Source organism: Panthera leo, chromosome C1 (assembly GCF_018350215.1).
Source record: "Panthera leo isolate Ple1 chromosome C1, P.leo_Ple1_pat1.1, whole genome shotgun sequence".
Taxonomy (NCBI): domain Eukaryota; kingdom Metazoa; phylum Chordata; class Mammalia; order Carnivora; family Felidae; genus Panthera; species Panthera leo.
Genome location: NC_056686.1, coordinates 165,822,553 through 165,843,554, shown reverse-complemented (window position 1 = coordinate 165,843,554; position 21,002 = coordinate 165,822,553). Strand labels below are relative to the sequence as shown.

The following is a 21,002-nucleotide window of genomic DNA, read 5'->3' as shown; positions in this document are numbered from 1 at the left end:
CTGTGCTCCAACGTAATTTTATTGAGTCTGGTGTGGGTCAGAGTTCTTTTTCCTCAAATTATTTTTATAATTTTGCATGGGTTAAGAGTTGATGAGATTGCCCCTTATGCCACGGGCATTTTTGTAACATCCTTTGTAAAATTTGTAGGTAACAGAAACAGCAAGAGTACCTGCACCTGTTGAAATCCCTGTTACTCCACCAACTTTGGTCTCGGTGAGTGATGAAATTGATTGTGTTGGACCATACACATATCTGGTCAGATATTTTCATGTATGCAAAGATCAGTTTCTTCAACTGGAAAACAGCATTAGTGAGTTCACAAATGCTAATTTTAAGATGGCACACTATTTGGCAAGAAAAGGGGGAATTCTGTGAGACAACGATCGGTCACATAGTCTGTAGGCTTATTGAGCTTCTATTAGGTCTAAGGGATTACTGGGAGCGTTATGGAGATGTGAAGACTAATCCAGCCCTCTTTGAATTTTTAGCCTTACTATTAAGGAAAATGTACATAAATAGGCAAAATCTAGACGGTGATAAGCACCCCAACAGAGGAAGAATAGAGTACTTCCAGTTGGAGATAGCATGGAAAGCTTGGTGAAGGGGCAGCATTTGCCACTGAGCCTTTACGTCCCGTTGGGATTTAAATATGTGAGAATGACAGAGGGTACGGAGTTGTCCCATTAAATGGTGTTAATATAGTTCTGCCTTATGAACTTGGAAATACCTTACATGTATTTCAAGTTAGGAAATAACTTTTCAGGGGAGTCTCTTTACTAATATTTCTACAGTCTTGACCTTTGAAAACATTTTAGGGCCATTAGAATGTGCAAACCCTGACACTTGTTATAATTTATAGAGATGATTAATGAATATGTACATGTTATCAGTATTTCCTTTTTCTTCTCTCCTCAGGGCTTAAAAAACGTGACTGTTATAGAAGGTGAATCCGTCACCTTGGAGTGCCACATCTCTGGATACCCATCCCCAAAAGTGACATGGTACAGGGAAGACTACCAAATAGAAAGTTCCATTGATTTCCAGATAACCTTCCAGAGTGGAATCGCTCGTCTTATGATCCGAGAAGCCTTTGCAGAAGACAGCGGTCGATTTACTTGCAGTGCTGTGAATGAGGCTGGGACCGTCAGCACATCCTGCTATCTAGCTGTGCAAGGTTTGTGGCCACACTCCCACCACCCGTCTGTACCTGCCATTTTACTCTCAGCCGACATTTCTTTCCACAATACGGTTTCTGCACACCCTATAATGGTGTCCTCTGTGGGAACTGGGGCTAGATTAAGGGGTCAACTTAACTGTCATGCTAACCAGAGGTCACTAACAAAACAGACTAAATGCCCGACTTAAATTAGAGACTTCTGTCTTCTTCCAGCATCAGAAGAGTTTGAAAAGGAAACAACCACCGTGGCTGAGAAATTTACCACGGAAGAGAAACGGTAAAAACATTCTTCTGCTTTTGTTCTAGGATGGTTTTGATTTGGTATTGGCAAATTACAGCCCAGACGCTAATTTTAAGGGAATTCTCTTTCCAGCTTGGTAGAGTCAAGAGATGTGGTAATGACTGATACCAGCATCACAGAGGAACAAGCAGCCCCCGGAGAACCCGCCGCTCCTTTCTTTATTACAAAACCAGTGGTCCAGAAACTGGTGGAAGGTGGGAGTGTTGTGTTTGAATGTCAGGTTGGCGGCAATCCAAAGCCCCACGTCTACTGGAAAAAATCTGGTGTCCCTCTCACCACGGGATACAGGTATGTTGATGGCTGACTGATAGAGTTCTCTGTGATTTGTATGATATGTATAAGGAAGCCTAGAGAGAGGTGGGATATACTTACCCTACCATCCCCCAAATGTAGGCTCTTTTATTATGGAAACTTTAGGGTATGTTTTCAGCTATTTTGAAATTTTTGCACAGTCTCACCGAGGAACAAAGCTGTGTGACCAAAGTGGATAGAAGATAAATTTCTTTATACTCTAGTTTGATTCATGTATAGCGCCAGTGAAATAGAGAAAATGTGGATTTTTACACACATACACGTGTTCTTCTAGAAAGCGTCTAAGACAGCGTTCAGCAGAAATGCATAATAATTAAGTCACTAAAAGAGAAAAGAACAAGGGTCATGTAATGAAGAAGAAAGTTATACATGAAAATATGTGCTAATAAATTTGTTATAATTGAATGTAAAATTTAGCTTTGAATTTTCTGCAGCTTGAGACAAATCATCTAAAAATGTACCTCTTATGTCTTAATAAGAAGAAATATAGTATACCAGAGGCTTAAAATTGAAATATTTAAAGGAATGTATTGTTTTGATCATTCATTTGATCTTCACATGAAACAAGGAGCAAAATACTGAACAAAGAGAAATACCCAAGTGTTTAAATGACCTCATCATTTGCATAAACACCGAAGCCCTTTCCATGTGGTTGATTCTAGTGGTATTATATTCTATCGTTTATTTCAAAGAATATATGAGCCTTATTCAAAATGAAAAGTTTAAGTTGTTTGTCCCTCATTACTTATGTCCGTGCACTTTCCTCCATTTTCAGCAATCTTATATTCTATATGGAGCTTGGTCTCATGTTTAAGATCATTGAATTTTATACCATAGATCCACATGAGAGTTTGTTTATTCACATAGGGTTATTTGTGAGTGAATTTTATGTATGTTCATTTCCATAAAGATACAAAGTGAGTTACAACAAACAAACTGGAGAGTGCAGACTGGTGATTTCAATGACTTTTGCCGATGATGCTGGAGAATACACTATTGTTATTCGTAATAAGCATGGCGAGACTTCTGCCTCTGCCTCCCTGCTGGAAGAAGGTAAATGCAGCCCTTAGTACTTCCTATGTGCCTGATAGGAATGGTAATGCAGGGAAGTAGCACTGTTGTGTGTTTATCAAAGACCTATTAAAATATCCCAGTTCTGATTCTGGCTCTGTCCCCATCGCTACCCTCTCTTGGCCTCAGCTATACAGAAAATGTTTTAGACCACGTGGCCTCAAAAGCCATGCTGGTGCTGAACATCACGGTTCTGGCACGAAGTTTCTGGTGCCTCCATTTCTAGGCATATCGTGCCTTCAAAGATGCAAAGACTCCACACCTCGCTGCCTTCCAGATCCAGACAGATAATATCAGTGAGTGGTAGGAAGATAGTGGCAAACTGGAGAGCATATGCCCCGCCTCAAGGGGGCAGTCGTTCCCTGCCTCCACTGTGTTGTGACCAGGCACATACCTGCCAGGCTCAATGTTCCTAGAGTTTCTGGTATTTTAAAGAAAACTTGGAAATCAAGATTTTTCAGGATTCATAAGTAATTGGACAAAAAGCATAATGGCGTTCAGGCCAAACTGAATGTATCTGTGGGTCACATTTACTTTCCCTTAATTGTTCACATTTACAGCCGACCATCCCATGTTTTGTCTCATTTGACCTGCCCAATACCCCTTAGAGAAAGTTAGGATATTATCCTAATTTAGCAGATAGAGCACTCAAGACCCAGGAAGATAGATGAATTGCCAAAAGCCACATGGCAAATTAGGAAGACCCCCAGGATAGTTCCTAAAGAACTGACTGCTAACATAAAATTCTTTCTACAACAGTACCGGCTGCTTTGACTTGTCAAGGCAAGTTTGTTTTTGAATTTCAATCTCACAGATATTGAGCACCTTGAGAGTAAAATTTAGAAAATCTGGCTTTTGATTATCAACTTTCTCTAGTATAGGGCTTGCCTGAATGAAGTGGCATGAAGGCTTTTTCATGAGAACATTAAAAATTAACTTATGTTCTTAAAACAAATGAGCAAAGGGGAGAAAGAGAAAGAGAGGGAGAGAGAGACAAACCAAGAAACAGACTCTTAACTGTGTGGAACACACTGCTGGTTACTGAAGGGGAGGTGGCTGGGGGGATGGGTGGAATAGGTGATGGGGATTAAGGAGGGCACTTGTCTTGACCATCACTGGATGTCAGAAGGAATTGTTGAATCACCTTAGTATACACCTGAAAGTAGTATCACACTGTATGTTAACTATACTGGAATTTCAGTCAAAACTTTAAAACAACTTCTGTTTTTAACTCCTAGCTGATTATGAGTCACTGATGAAGTCCCAGCAAGAAATGCTTTACCAAACACAAATGACTGCATTTGTGCAAGAACCTAAAGTTGGAGAAATAGCACCTGGATTTTTATACTCTGATTATGAAAAAGAGTATGAAAAAGAACAGGCCTTAATTAGGAAAAAAATGGCCAAAGATACTGTAATGGTCAGAACTTTTATAGAAGAACAGGTGAGTATAAGAATAATGACCAAGCAAATCATCTCATAAATTACACTTTCCTTCCAAGGTGCCCCTCTTTTTGTTTGATATTTTCATTGCCAGGTGATGGGGTAAGGATTGGGCTATAGTTATTAGCTCCAAGTTCACTGCCGATGAGTTTCCTTAACCTTCATGACCTGCTGCATAATGTGGCTTTAGAAATAAGGATTCTATATATGCAGGAAAAGATAAATATTAGAATGACCAGGTCCACTGCTGCCCAAATCCCTTCATCTGTAGAATGAGCATCCCAAAGTAACCTGTGCCTTTAGAATGTCATTGACCCAAGATGCCACAGCATGAACTGACAGAGATGATGGTAATGCAGATTAGAAAACAAAACAGGGACTCCTATAATTCTCACTGAAAAACAAAAACAAACAAAAATCTTCCTAGATTTTCCCCCCAAAACTTGGATCCTTATCTCTGAAACTAATACTCTTTTTTAAAAAGTTAATTTACTTATTTTAAAAGACAGCATGTGCATGAGCAGGGAAGGGGCACAGAGAGAGGGAGAGAGAGAGAATACCAAGCAGGCTCCGCACTGTCAGCGCAGAGTCCCACATGGGGCTCAATCTCATGAACCGCGAGATCATGACCTGAGCCAAAATTAAGAGTTGGATGATTAACCAACTAAGCGACCAAGGTGCCCCTGAAACTAATAGTCTTAAAGCATTTTTGTCTGTCAAGATTTATATATTTTTAACAAACTGTCATCTTTTTTACTACATAGGAATTCCATATTTCTTCCTTTGAAGAGAGGCTCATCAAAGAAATTGAATACAGAATAATAAAGACTACATTAGAAGAACTTCTTGAAGAAGATGGAGAAGAAAAGATGGCAGTTGACATTTCTGAATCTGAAGCTATTGAAGCAGGATTTGATTTAAGAATCAAGAATTATAGAATTCTTGAGGGAATGGGTGTTACTTTTCATTGCAAGATGTCTGGCTATCCATTACCCAAGGTAAAAAAATAAACATCATGCCTCCACACTACAATAAAGATATACATCATCTACAATAACTATTTTATCTAATTTTTTTCAAATATGCATATTATTTGCAGATTGCATGGTACAAAGATGGCAAGCGCATCAAACATGGAGAGAGATACCAAATGGACTTTCTGCAAGATGGCAGAGCTAGTCTGCGAATACCTGTTGTTCTTCCAGAAGATGAAGGCATCTACACCGCATTTGCCAGCAATATTAAGGGAAATGCAATTTGCTCAGGGAAATTGTATGTGGAACCTGCTGCACCTCTCAGTGCTCCGACTTACATACCTACGCCAGAATCAGTGAGCAGAATAAGGTAAGACTCAGAACAATTCGGGTTGATTAACGTTTAAATTGTTTAAAACACCAAATATCCCAATAGCAAATTGCTGTTGTGTGGGGGCCAAAAAAGTGGAGATAACACCAAAACTTGCCATTCGCAATTCAGATGATGCCAAGAGTTTTTACTTCTTGCCCCTGTGCCAGGTGAGCAAAGCATTGTCATTAGTGTGGCATGCTATTCATTTGCTGGTGCTAGAACCAATATGATGAAAACTATAAAGGTTTACTTAATACCTGATTTTACATATGTTATCTCTAATTTATACAACAACCCTGCAATGTAGGTATTCTTATTACTATTTTAGAAGTGGGGGCACTTAATCTTTGTGAGCCTATAAAAATTGTCTTAGTTCACCAGCCCTGATTGTGCCAGCACTTGAAATTCAATCCAAGCCAGTCTGGCTGCAATGGGCAAATAGGTTTTTGGTTTTTTTCAAATATAATTTCTATGTTTTCCCTTCCCTTGGATAAAAAATTATATTTCTCTTTTTCTATAAATTTATTCATTGGGTTATTTAACTGACCAACATTTATTGAGATGTTTTAGCAGTTGAATCAGAAGGGTTTGGTGACTAATTCAGGTGATGATGGAAAGACTGTATTAAGAATTATTCCAAGATTTTAAGGCTGAGTACTTGACTGTGTTGAATAATACTGACTGGGATTGAGGATATATGGAAAACATAGATTTGGGGGCAACAATAATGTATTCTGTTTTGGATCCCAGTGAGTTTGAAGTGCCTTCTAATAATATATGAAGTATATTCTAAAATAACATTAAGAAGGGGGTTTGTTTATTTTGCTTTGTTTTCTCTGTGCCTCATGAAAATATTCTGTTTTGTTTTTCAGATCCATCTCTCCACGTTCAGTGAGTAGATCTCCTATACGCATGTCTCCTGCACGCATGTCCCCTGCAAGGATGTCACCTGCACGGATGTCCCCTGCAAGAATGTCCCCTGGACGTCGGCTGGAGGAAACAGATGAGTCACAACTTGAGAGACTGTATAAGCCAGTCTTTGTGTTAAAGCCTGCTTCTTTCAAATGTTTAGAAGGACAAACTGCCAGATTTGACTTAAAGGTTGTCGGTAGACCTATGCCAGAGACCTTCTGGTTTCATGATGGTAAGTATGATAATTTTTTACTTACAAATCATTAAACACAAAAATAAGCTTATATGTATGTACAACACTTTTTAAAAAGAACTATTTTAATCTATGTTTTCTTTTTTACTTAATTTTTTACAGGCCAGCAAATTGTCAATGATTATACCCATAAAGTAGTCATTAAAGAAGATGGTACCCAATCACTGATTATTGTCCCTGCATCCCCCAGTGATTCTGGGGAATGGACTGTGGTTGCCCAAAACAGGGCAGGCAAATCTTCGATTTCAGTGATTTTAACTGTGGAAGGTATTAGCCCTTAATAAAGAAACTACCTTATTACTTGGGCTATAAACAGGTATTTCAGCCCTACTCACTCTGAATCACAAACTTTCTCTTCCAGCTGTGGAACACCAGGTAAAACCAATGTTTGTGGAAAAACTAAAAAATGTCAATATAAAGGAAGGTTCTCGACTTGAAATGAAAGTCAGAGCTACGGGTAATCCCAACCCTGACATTGTATGGCTGAAAAACAGTGACATCATTGTACCTCATAAATATCCAAGAATCATGTGAGTTTGCTTGAAAATAATAAAACTAAGCTCATTATCAAATCCAAATAACTAAAGAAGCAATAACTACTTCTGTATTGATTTTTCTTCCCTTTTTATAGAATTGAAGGCATAAAGGGAGAAGCTGCCCTCAGAATTGATTCCACTGTCAGCCAAGATTCTGCCTGGTATACTGCAACTGCTATCAATAAGGCTGGTAGAGATACTACGAGATGCAAAGTAAATGTTGAAGTTGAGTTTGCAGAGCCTGAACCAGAGAGAAAATTAATCATCCCACGAGGGACATATAGAGCAAAAGAGATTGCAGCCCCAGAACTGGAGCCCCTCCATATGCGATATGGTCAAGAGCAATGGGAAGAGGGTGACCTCTACGATAAAGAGAAACAACAGAAACCATTTTTCAAGAAAAAACTCACTTCCTTAAGACTCAAGCGCTTTGGGCCCGCCCACTTTGAGTGTAGGCTAACACCAATTGGTGACCCAACAATGGTGGTGGAATGGCTCCATGATGGGAAGCCACTTGAAGCAGCCAACAGGCTCCGTATGATCAATGAGTTTGGGTATTGCAGCCTTGATTATGGGGTTGCATATTCCAGAGACAGTGGTATCATTACTTGTAGAGCTACTAACAAATATGGAACAGATCACACATCTGCTACACTTATTGTTAAAGATGAAAAAAGTCTTGTAGAAGAGTCTCAATTGCCTGAGGGGAGGAAAGGCTTACAAAGAATTGAAGAGTTAGAGAGGATGGCTCATGAAGGTGCTCTTACAGGTGTAACAACAGATCAAAAAGAGAAGCAAAAGCCAGACATTGTTTTGTTCCCAGAGCCAGTAAGAGTACTTGAAGGGGAGACCGCTAGATTCCGTTGCCGAGTGACCGGTTACCCTCAACCCAAAGTCAACTGGTACCTCAATGGACAGCTCATTCGCAAAAGCAAAAGGTTCAGAGTTCGTTATGATGGCATTCATTATTTGGACATCGTGGACTGCAAATCATACGATACAGGGGAAGTCAAGGTTACTGCAGAAAATCCTGAAGGTGTGATAGAGCATAAAGTGAAACTTGAGATCCAACAGAGGGAAGATTTTAGGTCTGTCCTCAGACGAGCCCCTGAACCAAAGCCCGAGTTTCATGTACATGAACCTGGAAAACTTCAGTTTGAAGTACAAAAAGTAGATAGACCTGTTGATACCACTGAAACCAAGGAAGTTGTGAAGTTGAAAAGGGCTGAAAGAATTACCCATGAAAAGGTACCTGAAGAGTCAGAAGAGCTGCGCAGTAAATTCAAGCGCAGAACTGAGGAGGGATATTATGAAGCAATTACTGCTGTGGAGCTCAAGTCTCGTAAGAAGGATGAATCCTATGAAGAACTCCTAAGAAAGACAAAAGATGAACTTCTCCACTGGACCAAAGAATTAACTGAAGAGGAAAAGAAAGCCCTTGCTGAAGAAGGCAAAATCACTATCCCAACTTTTAAACCTGATAAAATTGAACTAAGTCCTAGTATGGAAGCTCCTAAAATCTTTGAAAGAATCCAAAGCCAAACAGTGGGCCAAGGATCTGACGCACACTTCCGGGTCAGAGTGGTGGGAAAACCAGATCCTGAATGTGAATGGTACAAAAATGGGGTAAAGATCGAACGCTCTGACCGAATCTACTGGTACTGGCCCGAAGACAATGTTTGTGAACTGGTCATAAGAGACGTGACTGCTGAGGATTCTGCCAGCATCATGGTGAAAGCCATCAACATAGCTGGAGAAACCTCAAGCCATGCATTCTTACTTGTCCAAGGTAATTTCGATGTCTTTGGTTTGATGGATCTGTCTCTATTTATCCATGAATATCCATTGGTGTATTTCTTTTTATTTTATTTTCCCATTATTCAAATTGTGAATTTAATATAATGTCTTTTTCCCCCCTTGTAGCCAAGCAATCGATCATTTTCACACAGGAATTACAAGATGTTGTTGCTAAGGAAAAAGACACCATGGCAACCTTTGAATGTGAAACTTCAGAGCCATTTGTCAAAGTGAAATGGTATAAAGATGGTGTGGAGGTTCACACGGGAGATAAATATAGGATGCACTCTGACAGAAAGGTTCACTTCCTGTCCATACTGACGATTGACACATCTGATGCTGAAGACTATAGCTGTGTACTTGTGGAAGATGAAAATGTAAAAACAACAGCGAAACTTATCGTCGAAGGTAGTAAATAATAATTTCACCATTTACTTAAGTTCTAAAGTCACCCTTAGTATGTGATTAAATTAGCTTTGCAATTTTCCTTTTATAAAAAGAACTATGTGGGAGTTGAATATAACCTCCATAGCAAGATTCCTGAATGTATACCACTAATTGAGATTATTGACAATTTGGATTTTTATTTTTTTTTCAAAATTTTTATTTCAAAATTATTGGATGGCATGACATGAAATTCTTCTCTCACGTTAATGACAATTTGGATTTTTAAAAATCAAGGTTATTTTGATGCCTTATTTTTAAATTTTTACATTGAAATAAAATTCTGTTTTAAAAAAATTTTTAAATAAAATAACTTTTTTTATTGAAAATATATTCCTCATTTCATCAGCAGATACACATTAAGAATATTCCTGATAGCATGGGGGGATTTAAGAGACTTACAAGGAATTTTTTCTACCCTAAGTCTAGATGTGTAACTCTCAAGAAAAATTAACTTCTCTTTATTTTATGCCTCAGGTGCAGTTGTTGAGTTTGTGAAGGAACTTCAGGATATAGAAGTTCCAGAATCATTTTCAGGAGAGTTAGAGTGCATTATATCCCCAGAAAATATAGAAGGCAAATGGTATCATAACGGTGTGGAGCTGAAATCCAATGGTAAATACACAATTACATCTCGCCGTGGACGTCAGAACCTCACAGTTAAGGATGTGACCAAAGAGGACCAGGGAGAATACACCTTTGTTGTCGATGGGAAAAAGACAACCTGTAAACTAAAGATGAAACGTAAGTCTGCCTGTTCTTTTTGGCCTGAAGGGAATATCATTATGGCTTATTGATAAGAAATGATCATAACTTTCACTTTTCTCCCCATATTTCACAGCCCGTCCCATTGCTATTCTACAAGGACTTAGTGATCAAAAAGTCTGTGAAGGTGACATTGTTCAGCTTGAAGTTAAGGTCTCCTTAGAGAATGTGGAAGGTGTCTGGATGAAAGATGGCCAAGAAGTACAGCCTAGTGACAGGGTTCACATTGTGATAGACAAACAGTCACATATGCTGCTTATTGAAGACATGACTAAAGAGGATGCTGGAAATTACTCCTTCACCATTCCATCCCTTGGACTATCAACCAGTGGGCGTGTCTCTGTCTACAGTGAGTGCAACTTACATATTTTTATGTGTATATTTTTAAGTGAGGTAGAAAACTTTAATTAGCAGGCATTTAAAACAAAATTCACATTAATAAATGTGTGTGTGTGTGTGTGTGTCTGTGTCTGTGTGTGTGTGTGTCTGTGTCTGTGTGGTTTTGCAGGTGTTGAAGTGATAACACCTCTGAAGGATGTTAATGTGATTGAGGGTACCAAGGCTGTGCTCGAATGCAAGGTCTCAGTCCCTGATGTGACTTCTGTTAAATGGTACTTAAATGATGAACAAATCAAGCCTGATGATCGTGTACAAGCCATCGTCAAAGGCACTAAGCAGCGACTAGTGATTAACCGGACCCACGCCTCAGATGAAGGACCTTACAAGCTGATGGTTGGCAGAGTCGAAACTAGCTGTGATCTTTCTGTGGAAAGTAAGGATTCTTCCATTTAACTTATTATAGTTTTAAGCATTCTATTTTCCCAGTGTAATATTAACCAAGTGTTTATTTTCTTTTTCCCCAGAAATTAAAATTATCAGAGGTCTTCGTGACCTTACCTGTACAGAAACCCAAAATGTGGTCTTAGAAGTTGAGCTATCCCACTCAGGAATTGATGTTTTGTGGAATTTTAAGGACAAAGAAATCACACCCAGTTCCAAATATAAAATTGAAGCTCATGGAAAAATATATAAGCTGACAGTTCTAAATATGATGAAAGATGATGAAGGAAAATATACATTTTTTGCTGGAGAAAATATGACATCTGGAAAACTTACTGTGGCAGGTTGGTACATTTGTCATTCAATCTGAGTTCTTATGTGGGGTACTTATTTCAATTTAAGAAATTGTGGCCCATTTCCTTCCAAATTCCCATCAGGTTCCTTCTTCCATGCCTCTGCTTATGCTGTTCTCAAAGTCAGGAGTCCCCTCAACACTTTCCCCACCATGTGCTTCTAGGGAGACCTACCTCAAATGCCATCTTTTTGTGAAGCCTTCCTTAATCTTCTCATTTGTATAAGATCTTACTCCAACAACCTCAGGATTGTTTTGTGTGTGTCTCTTCCATGGCCTTTATCACATACTTTTCTCATTGCCCATTTCTTCTTCTCACACCAGAGTATAAACTCTTCCAATCTGGAATTTTGCTTCTTTCCCATCTTTGTTCTCTAACATATTGCACGTGATAGATGATCGATAAACATTTGTTGAACTGAGCTTTATTTAAACTTTCCTACTCTAAAGGTGTATTTCTTTTTTTTTTAATCATTCTTATTTCTTCAACTTTTGTTTCTTTTGTTCCCTTCATACTTGTTTTATGAACCCAGTGAAAATTTTAAAATATAACTCAATGTATCTGTATATCTCTTTCTTGTGACATGAAGTAGACCATTCTCATTCAGCAGAAATCCCTAGTTTCAAAATGGAGAACCAAAAGCATAAATCAATTGCTAAGAAAAAAACTAGAAGTCATCATTAATTTGCTTGGTTTATTACAATTTAATTACTGAGGAGTTGAGATATGACATCGAGATTAAATTGTGTAGTCCATATGGGAATTGTGTGTCCCACTTCGTATGAGTTACCTAGATTATGCTTTATTACATTATAATATTTCTGCAGATATTTGACTATGAAAAACACTTCTGAAACAAAATTTTGGATCCTGCACTCTGACATGTGTAATATAAATTGCATGTTTTTAAATGTGTGCAAACAAGAAAAAACTATGAGCCCTTATATTATTTCACTCAACATTTTTTAAGGCTCTACCATAGGCAAGGACTGCTAGAAAAGCACAGGACACAAAAACAAATGAGGCATGATATTTTTTCTTGAGGAATTCACAATTTTTAGAGAGGGACAGATACATCAGTAACTAACTTGCTGAAGGAGCAATTTTTTCTGCCAGTGAATGATGGCCATGGAGACAAAGGGGGAAGCTTCATAAAAGAGATGACAGTTGTTAAAATAGTGATTTTTTAGTACATAAGAATCTCTTATCTTACAGAAACATTGATGACTGTATATTTTGTTTAGCACATCTTTTCCCAATCAAATATTAGACACATTTGCAGGAAACAATCCTTAGAAGACTAGGTAGAATGCTTTTGAAGAAGGAATTGAGTTAGAGGCCATCCATGTGGTATGGTTCTTAGAATTCAGTAGTAATTTACCGGTTGCTTTCCCTTTGCAAAACCTTCCTGATTCCAGTATTTTCCTTATCAGTCATGCAAACTTAGAATAGGGGTTTCTGTGATACCTTCTCAATATGGGCAACGATAATTCTATTCGACAGTTCATTATATTCAAAATCATGTTTTAAAATTTGATATTTTATATTTAATTGTGCAAAGATTTCCTTTTTGTATAAATATTTTTTTAAAGGACTCACACTTGTACTTCTCTTGTTCCAAAGGGGGGGCCATCTCCAAGCCACTCACCGATCAGACTGTGGCTGAATCACAGGAAGCTGTGTTTGAATGTGAAGTTGCCAACCCAGATGCTGAAGGAGAATGGCTGAAGGATGGCAAACACCTACCGCTGAGTAACAACATCAGAAGTGAATCTGATGACCACAAAAGGAGACTGATCATTGCTGCCACCAAATTAGATGACATGGGAGAATATACCTACAAGGTGGCCACCTCCAAAACATCTGCCAAACTCAAAGTTGAAGGTTAGTGATATAATAACAGATTTATCCATTCCACATTATATTATCTTCTTGATGGCTCTCGTTTTAAAAGTCAATGGTATAATTATTTTGGATGTCATGAATCATGATTTCATAAAATCATTATAAACTCTCCAAACTTTCTAAGCCATATACACAGGGCACAAAATTGCTTATAAGATGTGTTTCTGTGCAGAAGCCATTTCTTAGGTTCCAGCTTGGAGGAACAGCTTAATGAGATGCTCTCATTCTCCACCCTTCTTTTGTTCTTCTCCAGTCTATTAAGCTATTAGTATACAGCTGTGCAAACTTCATCTCATTCAAGTGTAGAAAAATCATTGCACAGTGTACATTTTAAACTGGATTCCAGGTTTTCGTAAATAATCTCAAGGTATCTTTTAAAATAGAGGTGCTGCATAAACCACAAAAGTTTTGATAACCGTTCTTTTGCAAGATGACCAGGTAATGATCTCATTCCAGGAATTCTTTTACTTGATGATACCATCTTTATTTCCTAAATCAATCATAAATTTGTCTCCAGCTGTCAAAATTAAGAAGACTCTGAAGAACCTCACGGTGACAGAGACACAGGATGCTGTTTTCACTGTGGAACTCACACACCCTAACGTAAAGGGTGTCCAATGGATCAAAAATGGGGTTGTGCTACGATCCAATGACAAGTATGACATCTCGGTCAAAGGAACAGTTTACACTCTGAGGATTAAAAACTGTGCTGTTGTGGATGAATCCGTGTATGGCTTCAAGCTTGGAAAGCTAGGAGCCAGTGCCAGACTGCACGTTGAGAGTAAGTTGATTCAGAAACACTTTACAAGTAGCCGGTTAATGGTTACCGCTAAGTTAACCCATATCCCTGAATTGTTTCAACTTTCCTCATTAGCTGTCAAGATCATTAAAAAGCCAAAAGATGTGACCGCCTTGGAAAATGCCACCGTTGCCTTCGAAGTTAGTGTTTCCCATGACACAGTTCCAGTAAAATGGTTCCACAAGAATGTGGAGATTAAGCCAAGTGACAAACACAGACTGGTCTCAGAAAGGAAGGTCCACAAACTGATGCTGCAGCATATTTCCCCCTCGGATGCTGGGGAATATACAGCGGTGGTGGGACAATTGGAATGCAAAGCTAAACTTTTCGTGGAGAGTGAGTATGAGACAGCCCCCTATGGCGTTTCCCTAGATGATCCGCATGTGTTCATTTTTTGGTTGGTTGGTTTCATCCGCTTTTTAAAAAAATAATATATACTAACTGAAATACTCTTTGGTTTTCCCAAGCATTGCATATTACAAAAACCATGAAAAACATTGAGGTACCTGAGACGAAAAATGCCTCCTTTGAGTGTGAGGTGTCCCACTTCAATGTCCCTTCCATGTGGCTGAAGAATGGCGTGGAGATTGAGATGAGTGAGAAGTTCAAGATAGTCGTGCAAGGGAAACTCCACCAGCTGATCATCATGAACACCAGCACAGAGGACTCCGCAGAATACACATTTGTCTGCGGCAATGACCAAGTCAGTGCCACCCTGAAAGTGACCCGTAAGTACACAGGCAAAAAAGCTGTATAAAATATTCGGGAAACTCCTGGTTATTCCGTATTCTACACCTTTCCTTCCTAACCAGTTAACCCACTCAAAAATCCTTGATTGACACATCTACTATGTGTGCACACTTAGGCACTAGTATCTCTATCTGTTTAAAATTTTCTGATTAGAGTAGCCTGGAAAGGCTACCTACAAAGATGCTCTAGTGTCTATCACTAGCTCTTTCTGCTTGGCCTTGTCCTGTTGTAGAGGGGTACCTGGAAGCTCTCACAGCTCATATCCCTGAACTACAATCACCTTAGCAGACATACTAAACACATCCCTAGTTTTCACTCTGTGCTTGTTGTAACTCACATCATGCTGACACAAAGTCTCCTTGGGTGTATTTTCTTCCCCTTTGCAGCAATCATGATTACATCCATGCTGAAAGACATCAATGCTGAAGAAAAAGACACCATTACCTTTGAGGTAACCGTGAACTATGAAGGCATCTCATACAAATGGTTAAAGAATGGTGTGGAAATCAAATCAACTGACAGGTGCCAGATGAGAACCAAAAAGCTCACGCACTCACTGAACATCAGGAACGTGCACTTTGGGGATGCAGCTGAGTACACCTTTGTGGCTGGAAAAGCTACATCAACAGCCACCCTTTATGTGGAAGGTACGGTTTCACAAACGTCCTATCCATAAAAATAAATGTGAATACACTATGCAAAATGTTAATCAGTGCACTAATTAGTGAATGGAAAAATAAAATGTGGGTATCCATGTCACGAAATATTGTTAGCAATAAAAAGCCAGTGCTGGTACATGCTACAACATGGATGAATCTTAAAAACTTTACGCTAAGTGAAAGAAGCCAGTCCCATAGGACCATATATTGTGTGATTCCATTTATAGGAAATGTCAGAATACACAAATCTGTAGAGACACAGATTTGTCTCTAAATCTGAGGGCAGACAGTAGAAGGTGTCTGGAGGGTGATGGCTGAGGGGTGCATGGTTTCTTTCTGGGGTAATGGGAATATTCGAACATTGATCATGGTAATTGTTGCATGACTCTGACTATACTGAAGGCCACTGAATCGAACACTTTAAACAGGTGAATTGTATACTAAGTAAGTTATGTCATAAGGCTGTTAGAAAGGTTAATTTTTTTGCATGCTGTTTCCCAGCTCGTCATATAGAATTTAGGAAACACATTAAGGACATCAAGGTTCTCGAGAAGAAGCGAGCCATGTTTGAATGTGAAGTTTCTGAACCTGACATCACTGTCCAGTGGATGAAAGATGGCCAAGAACTGCCGATTGTGGATAGGTCAGTAGTTTTGTTTTGCCGCGTTCAAGGAATGCGCAGTTTGCTTTGAGTCACTGTGCGTTGAACTTCAATTTCCATTTCATCTACAGAATAAAGATACAGAAGGAGAAATACGTCCACCGCCTCCTGATCCCATCCACCCGCATGTCTGATGCCGGGCAATACGCAGTGGTGGCAGGAGGCAACATATCCACTGCTAACCTCTTTGTAGAGGGCAGAGATGTTCGCATCCGGAGTATTAAAAAGTCGGTTCAGGTATTGTCTACATGCTGAATTTTGGGAGACATCATCAGGAGCCTGTAATCCATAGTTTGGTATTCTAATTTTTTAACTTTAGAATTTTCTAAGCACAGTCTTCTAAAGAATGAAAACAGCTGATCCCTGCTGGCTTAGACTCTTGATCTGACATCAATTTAGTCACAGTTTTCCCTCACTTAGGGAAATGGTGTGTCCTTAGCAGCTGTCTAGATACTTTAATTAAAGCAGCTGTGGAAACTTCACTGTCTAACAAATGGCCACCTGCCAAGCTGCACAAACCAGAAAAGAACTAAAATTTAAGTTGTGGTGTTTACACAGCAGCTAGAACTCAGGGAATTTAGAACAAGGTGGCATTTCCTCAGAAGCCTTCTGTTATGGAGAGGCAGGTATGTAGGGACTTGGCTGGAAACACTTCCTCTGAGGTCCAAGAGGAAGACTGGTGCGGCAAAGCTGGATTCCTAGCAAACATGCTGAGCCAGACACCTCTGCTCTCTACCACATGTGCAGAATTTATTCTCATGAGGGCCAGTCTTCTCAAATGATGTAATGGAGATAACATGGTAAGAGAAGTGTCATTAGAGTTCAGATTTATCATATTGCTCGTCTAAGGAGAACCGGGCCACTCAGGCCACCTGAATAAATCTTCTGTCCTTTATTGTCTGATTCTGAACCTTGATTTCCTCACTCTTAAAAACGAGGATAATAGCTTCCACCTACCCCAGTAGATTCTTGTTCCTACCCCATGAAATCAAATTGAGTACTAACTTAGAAGAGCTTTGTCGAAAATAAAAAGCCCATGGGCATAAAGTGTCATTATTTCTGTTATTATTAGTTAAGAAGCAAACATTTAAGGACTCGAACATGGTCTCTTTGGGGGCAGCATCTCTCCTCAGTGCAGGTATAAGCATGATTTCTACAGAAGAAGTTAGGGCACCAATTGTCCAAGGATATGCAGGACAAATCAGAATGTGACACAACCAGTCAGCTTTTTATATCGTAATGGATAAGTTTGGCACACTCTTGAAATAAGCAGTTTTAGAAACAGGTCAAAACTGAAAGGAAACCGGGGCTTCAATTCTCTTTTTCTGTTGTTCCATCAAAAGGTTATTGAGAAACAACGTGCTGTGGTTGAGTTTGAGGTCAACGAAGATGATGTGGATGCCCACTGGTATAAAGACGGCATTGAAATCAACTTCCAAATTCAAGAACGATACCAGTATGTGGTGGAGAGAAGAATCCACAGGATGTTTATCTCTGAAACCAGGCATAGCGATGCCGGCGAATACACCTTTGTGGCAGGAAGGAACAGGAGTTCTGTTACACTCTATGTCAATGGTAGGTGGAGATATTGATGTGTTTTGTGAATCCAGCTATAGTAATCCTCTTCTTTAAGTTCCTAAAGTGCTGATAGTTTCTGGGAAATCTCTAGGGAAGCCATGGTCCTTGTATGCTTGCAACTACATTTATTTTCACATCATTCCCTGGTAAAGGGACAGCAGCTATTAAAAAGACTTAAAGATGTCATTTCTTGAAAGTACCTAGTGGCTGGATCTTCATTGAGTTGGTCAACACTATTTGATAGCCACTGTATGTCAATTATAATAGACCCCCAATGGGTTTCTAGATACAGAATTCAGCTGGTCAAGTTTTCTGCCCTTGCCCCCAAGTGCTTAAGTACCAGTAGACTTACCAAGCCATAGGGTCATTTCCTTTGAGAAAACCCAAAGGTCCTCTTTGAGGCCCCAGAGGGCCTAGACAGCCACAGGCAATGTTCAACTAGGTTTTCTCTGCCCCAAGCCCTAGGATCATAGGCTCTTACTTTTAGGGGAAATTCCACATGCTACCAAAGGCTGAGAGGGGTGCCATTAAACCATTTTCTTTCTTCATTACAAACCTTAGAGCTGAATTTGAAACTGGCCTGGAAATGAGACTAACCTAAATAGAGAAAATGGACCATTCATCCCTATTTTAATTTTGAGTCATATCTGTCTGCACAAATACCCCTGAGGCAGATGAAGGAACTCTAGGAAAATCTCAAGTTAATAAAAAAGAACCATATTGCCAACATTCCCTCAGTCCCTAGGAGACCAAGTGATCATGATATCCAGTTCTTGTTATTTCTGTATTAGTGGTGGATAGACTGAGGCACAGAGAAGTAAAGGTCAGAAACCAGCCTCACAGGAGTCCTTTCTCCCCATCTCTGTGTTCAGTAAACTAGCTAGTTCCCCTCACTCATCACAACACAGACAAGATGCTTTACTTAGGATAGCAGGAAAGTGAGTTTTTTTCAATCTACCTAATTGCCTCTAACTAGATCTGGAATAACATGTATTCTTACCTTCGTAGTTACTGATTGTGCTTCATTGGCACCTATATATAAAGAAATGACTATGACACATACACAAATACTTGGAAAACAAACCAGTATGAAATGAACCACATCACCACATGGTTTGTCCAAATGATGTAAAATTAGGTAGCACGTGGCAGTTGTTCTCACAATTTTTTTAGTTTTGAGAGAGAGAAAGAGAGAAAGAGAGAGAGAGAGAGAGAGAGAGAATGAGTGGGGGAGGGGCAGAGAGAGAGAGGAACAGAGGATCCAAAGCAGACTCTGTGCTGACAGTGCAGAGCCTGACATGGGGCTCGAACTCACCAACCTCAAGATCACGACCTGAGCTAAAGTCAGACGCTTAACTGACTGAGCCACCCAGGCACCCCTGTTCTAGCATTTTTAGGGTACTGTGCATCACTGCACCCCCACCCAGACCCCAACATGCAAAGGGGCGATCACCTTATGTTGACAAGTTCAACACTCGCAGCAACACCCCGTCACCAAGCCTCAAATAGAAGTACCTTTCTAAAGTTATTCTCTCTCCTCGAGGACAAAATTCCAAATGTTTTCTTCCTTCCCAGCACAAAGAACATTACAATATTCTGAGGCAAGTAAAGTTATCATAATTCCAAAGTTTTGTTTGTGGGCACTGGCCACAAATGAACACAGACTTTCACGTGCTCTCCTGTGTTGTCATGTTTTTTCACAAGCTGTTTGTTTTCATTTACTCCCAGCTCCAGAACCGCCCCAAATTCTGCAGGAGCTCCAGCCTGTCACTGTGCAGTCTGGCAAGCCTGCCCGCTTCTGTGCTGTGATATCTGGCAGACCACAGCCCAAAATTTCCTGGTACAAGGAAGAGCAGCTGCTTTCCACTGGCTTCAAGTGCAAATTCCTTCACGACGGGCAAGAGTACACGCTCTTGCTAATTGAAGCCTTCCCAGAGGACGCGGCTGTTTATACCTGTGAAGCCAAGAATGACTATGGAGTAGCCACGACGTCCGCTTCCCTCTCCGTGGAAGGTAGAAAGGCCTCGCTAGCCTCAGCTTAAAATAAAACCTAAGAAACCCGCTTTTTGTGTGTTGTCCCACTGCATTTATGAATACAATTTGGAGCTCATACAAGTGGATTGCTGCTCAGCTTTCAGAAAGTGCCCTGATGCCACATGAATTAAGATAAATCCACGTGCTCCATTCTTCTTTGAGGTCTGCAGGTGATTTAATCCTGACGCATCTTGTGGTCCCTTTCTTTAGTTCCGGAAGTCGTGTCTCCAGATCAGGAAATGCCAGTTTATCCTCCTGCTCTCATTACCCCACTTCAGGACACCGTCACTTCTGAGGGACAGCCAGCCCGTTTTCAGTGCAGAGTTTCTGGAACAGGTAGGTTCATGAGCAAGGGTATCGTTGCTAATACTTACACAGAATGATCTGAGGAGAGCTTTCTCACATTTTCCTCCATCACAGACACGTCCCAGGCATAATTTGACTCTTAATGGGAATCTTGCAGAAGACTTACTTGAATTACTGAACTAAGGAATAGACCATGTTTACCGCTACTGAACTGTAGCATCAAAAGTAAGGGCATTATAATCCGAGAGGTTAGATTTGAATTGTGGCTCCCCTGTGTGACCTTAGGCAAATATATTATTTCTCTGGCTCTCTTTTCCTCATGAGTAAAGTAAGAATAGTATTGCCTTTGATCTTAGAACATACATTTCACAAGGGCAGGGATTCTGTCTTAGCACCTAAAACCTGGTGCCTAAAAAGGCAGTGGCTACTAGAAGGTAAGACCCTTGGCAGTGAGGGTGAATCCTTGTCCTAGGATAGCTTCATACATAGTGGATAGTCAATATGTACTTGTTAACTGGACAAAAGAATGATTATCAAATGACTAATACCAATGAGGATCGTGTTAGATAGCACACACCAGCGCGTAGCACAGTGTTCATCATATAGTAACCCTCAGTTGGTTAACTGTATGCTCTTTAATTGGGGCATGCTTCCCAAACACCCACGGCCCTGTCTCACAGCCTCAGGAGTCTGATGTTGGTAGAATGAGGCAAAATATTTGCAGCTCTTTCAAGCCAATTATGATTGTAAATTTATCTCAGGTAGGGAAAAAGTAAATCACCTTTATCCCAAATGAAAGTCACTCTCATATTCTTGGC

The 21,002-nt window shown here is 39.8% G+C and overlaps 1 protein-coding gene across 1 annotated transcript in view; it reads left to right on the top strand.

Annotated features, from left to right (window-relative positions):
• Positions 1 to 21,002, top strand: part of TTN (titin) — a 277,455-nt gene that overhangs the window by 23,417 nt on the left and 233,036 nt on the right. The window contains 27 exon segments of the mRNA XM_042949268.1: positions 149 to 214; positions 917 to 1,175; positions 1,392 to 1,455; positions 1,552 to 1,767; positions 2,702 to 2,844; positions 4,101 to 4,306; positions 5,070 to 5,303; positions 5,405 to 5,649; positions 6,525 to 6,796; positions 6,920 to 7,084; positions 7,179 to 7,347; positions 7,449 to 9,142; positions 9,277 to 9,558; positions 10,072 to 10,338; positions 10,436 to 10,708; positions 10,868 to 11,131; positions 11,223 to 11,483; positions 13,116 to 13,376; positions 13,915 to 14,178; positions 14,272 to 14,532; positions 14,664 to 14,924; positions 15,333 to 15,593; positions 16,107 to 16,248; positions 16,338 to 16,503; positions 17,610 to 17,841; positions 19,573 to 19,857; positions 20,089 to 20,214. Of these exon segments, the coding sequence (XP_042805202.1) occupies positions 149 to 214; positions 917 to 1,175; positions 1,392 to 1,455; positions 1,552 to 1,767; positions 2,702 to 2,844; positions 4,101 to 4,306; positions 5,070 to 5,303; positions 5,405 to 5,649; positions 6,525 to 6,796; positions 6,920 to 7,084; positions 7,179 to 7,347; positions 7,449 to 9,142; positions 9,277 to 9,558; positions 10,072 to 10,338; positions 10,436 to 10,708; positions 10,868 to 11,131; positions 11,223 to 11,483; positions 13,116 to 13,376; positions 13,915 to 14,178; positions 14,272 to 14,532; positions 14,664 to 14,924; positions 15,333 to 15,593; positions 16,107 to 16,248; positions 16,338 to 16,503; positions 17,610 to 17,841; positions 19,573 to 19,857; positions 20,089 to 20,214 (7,339 nt within the window).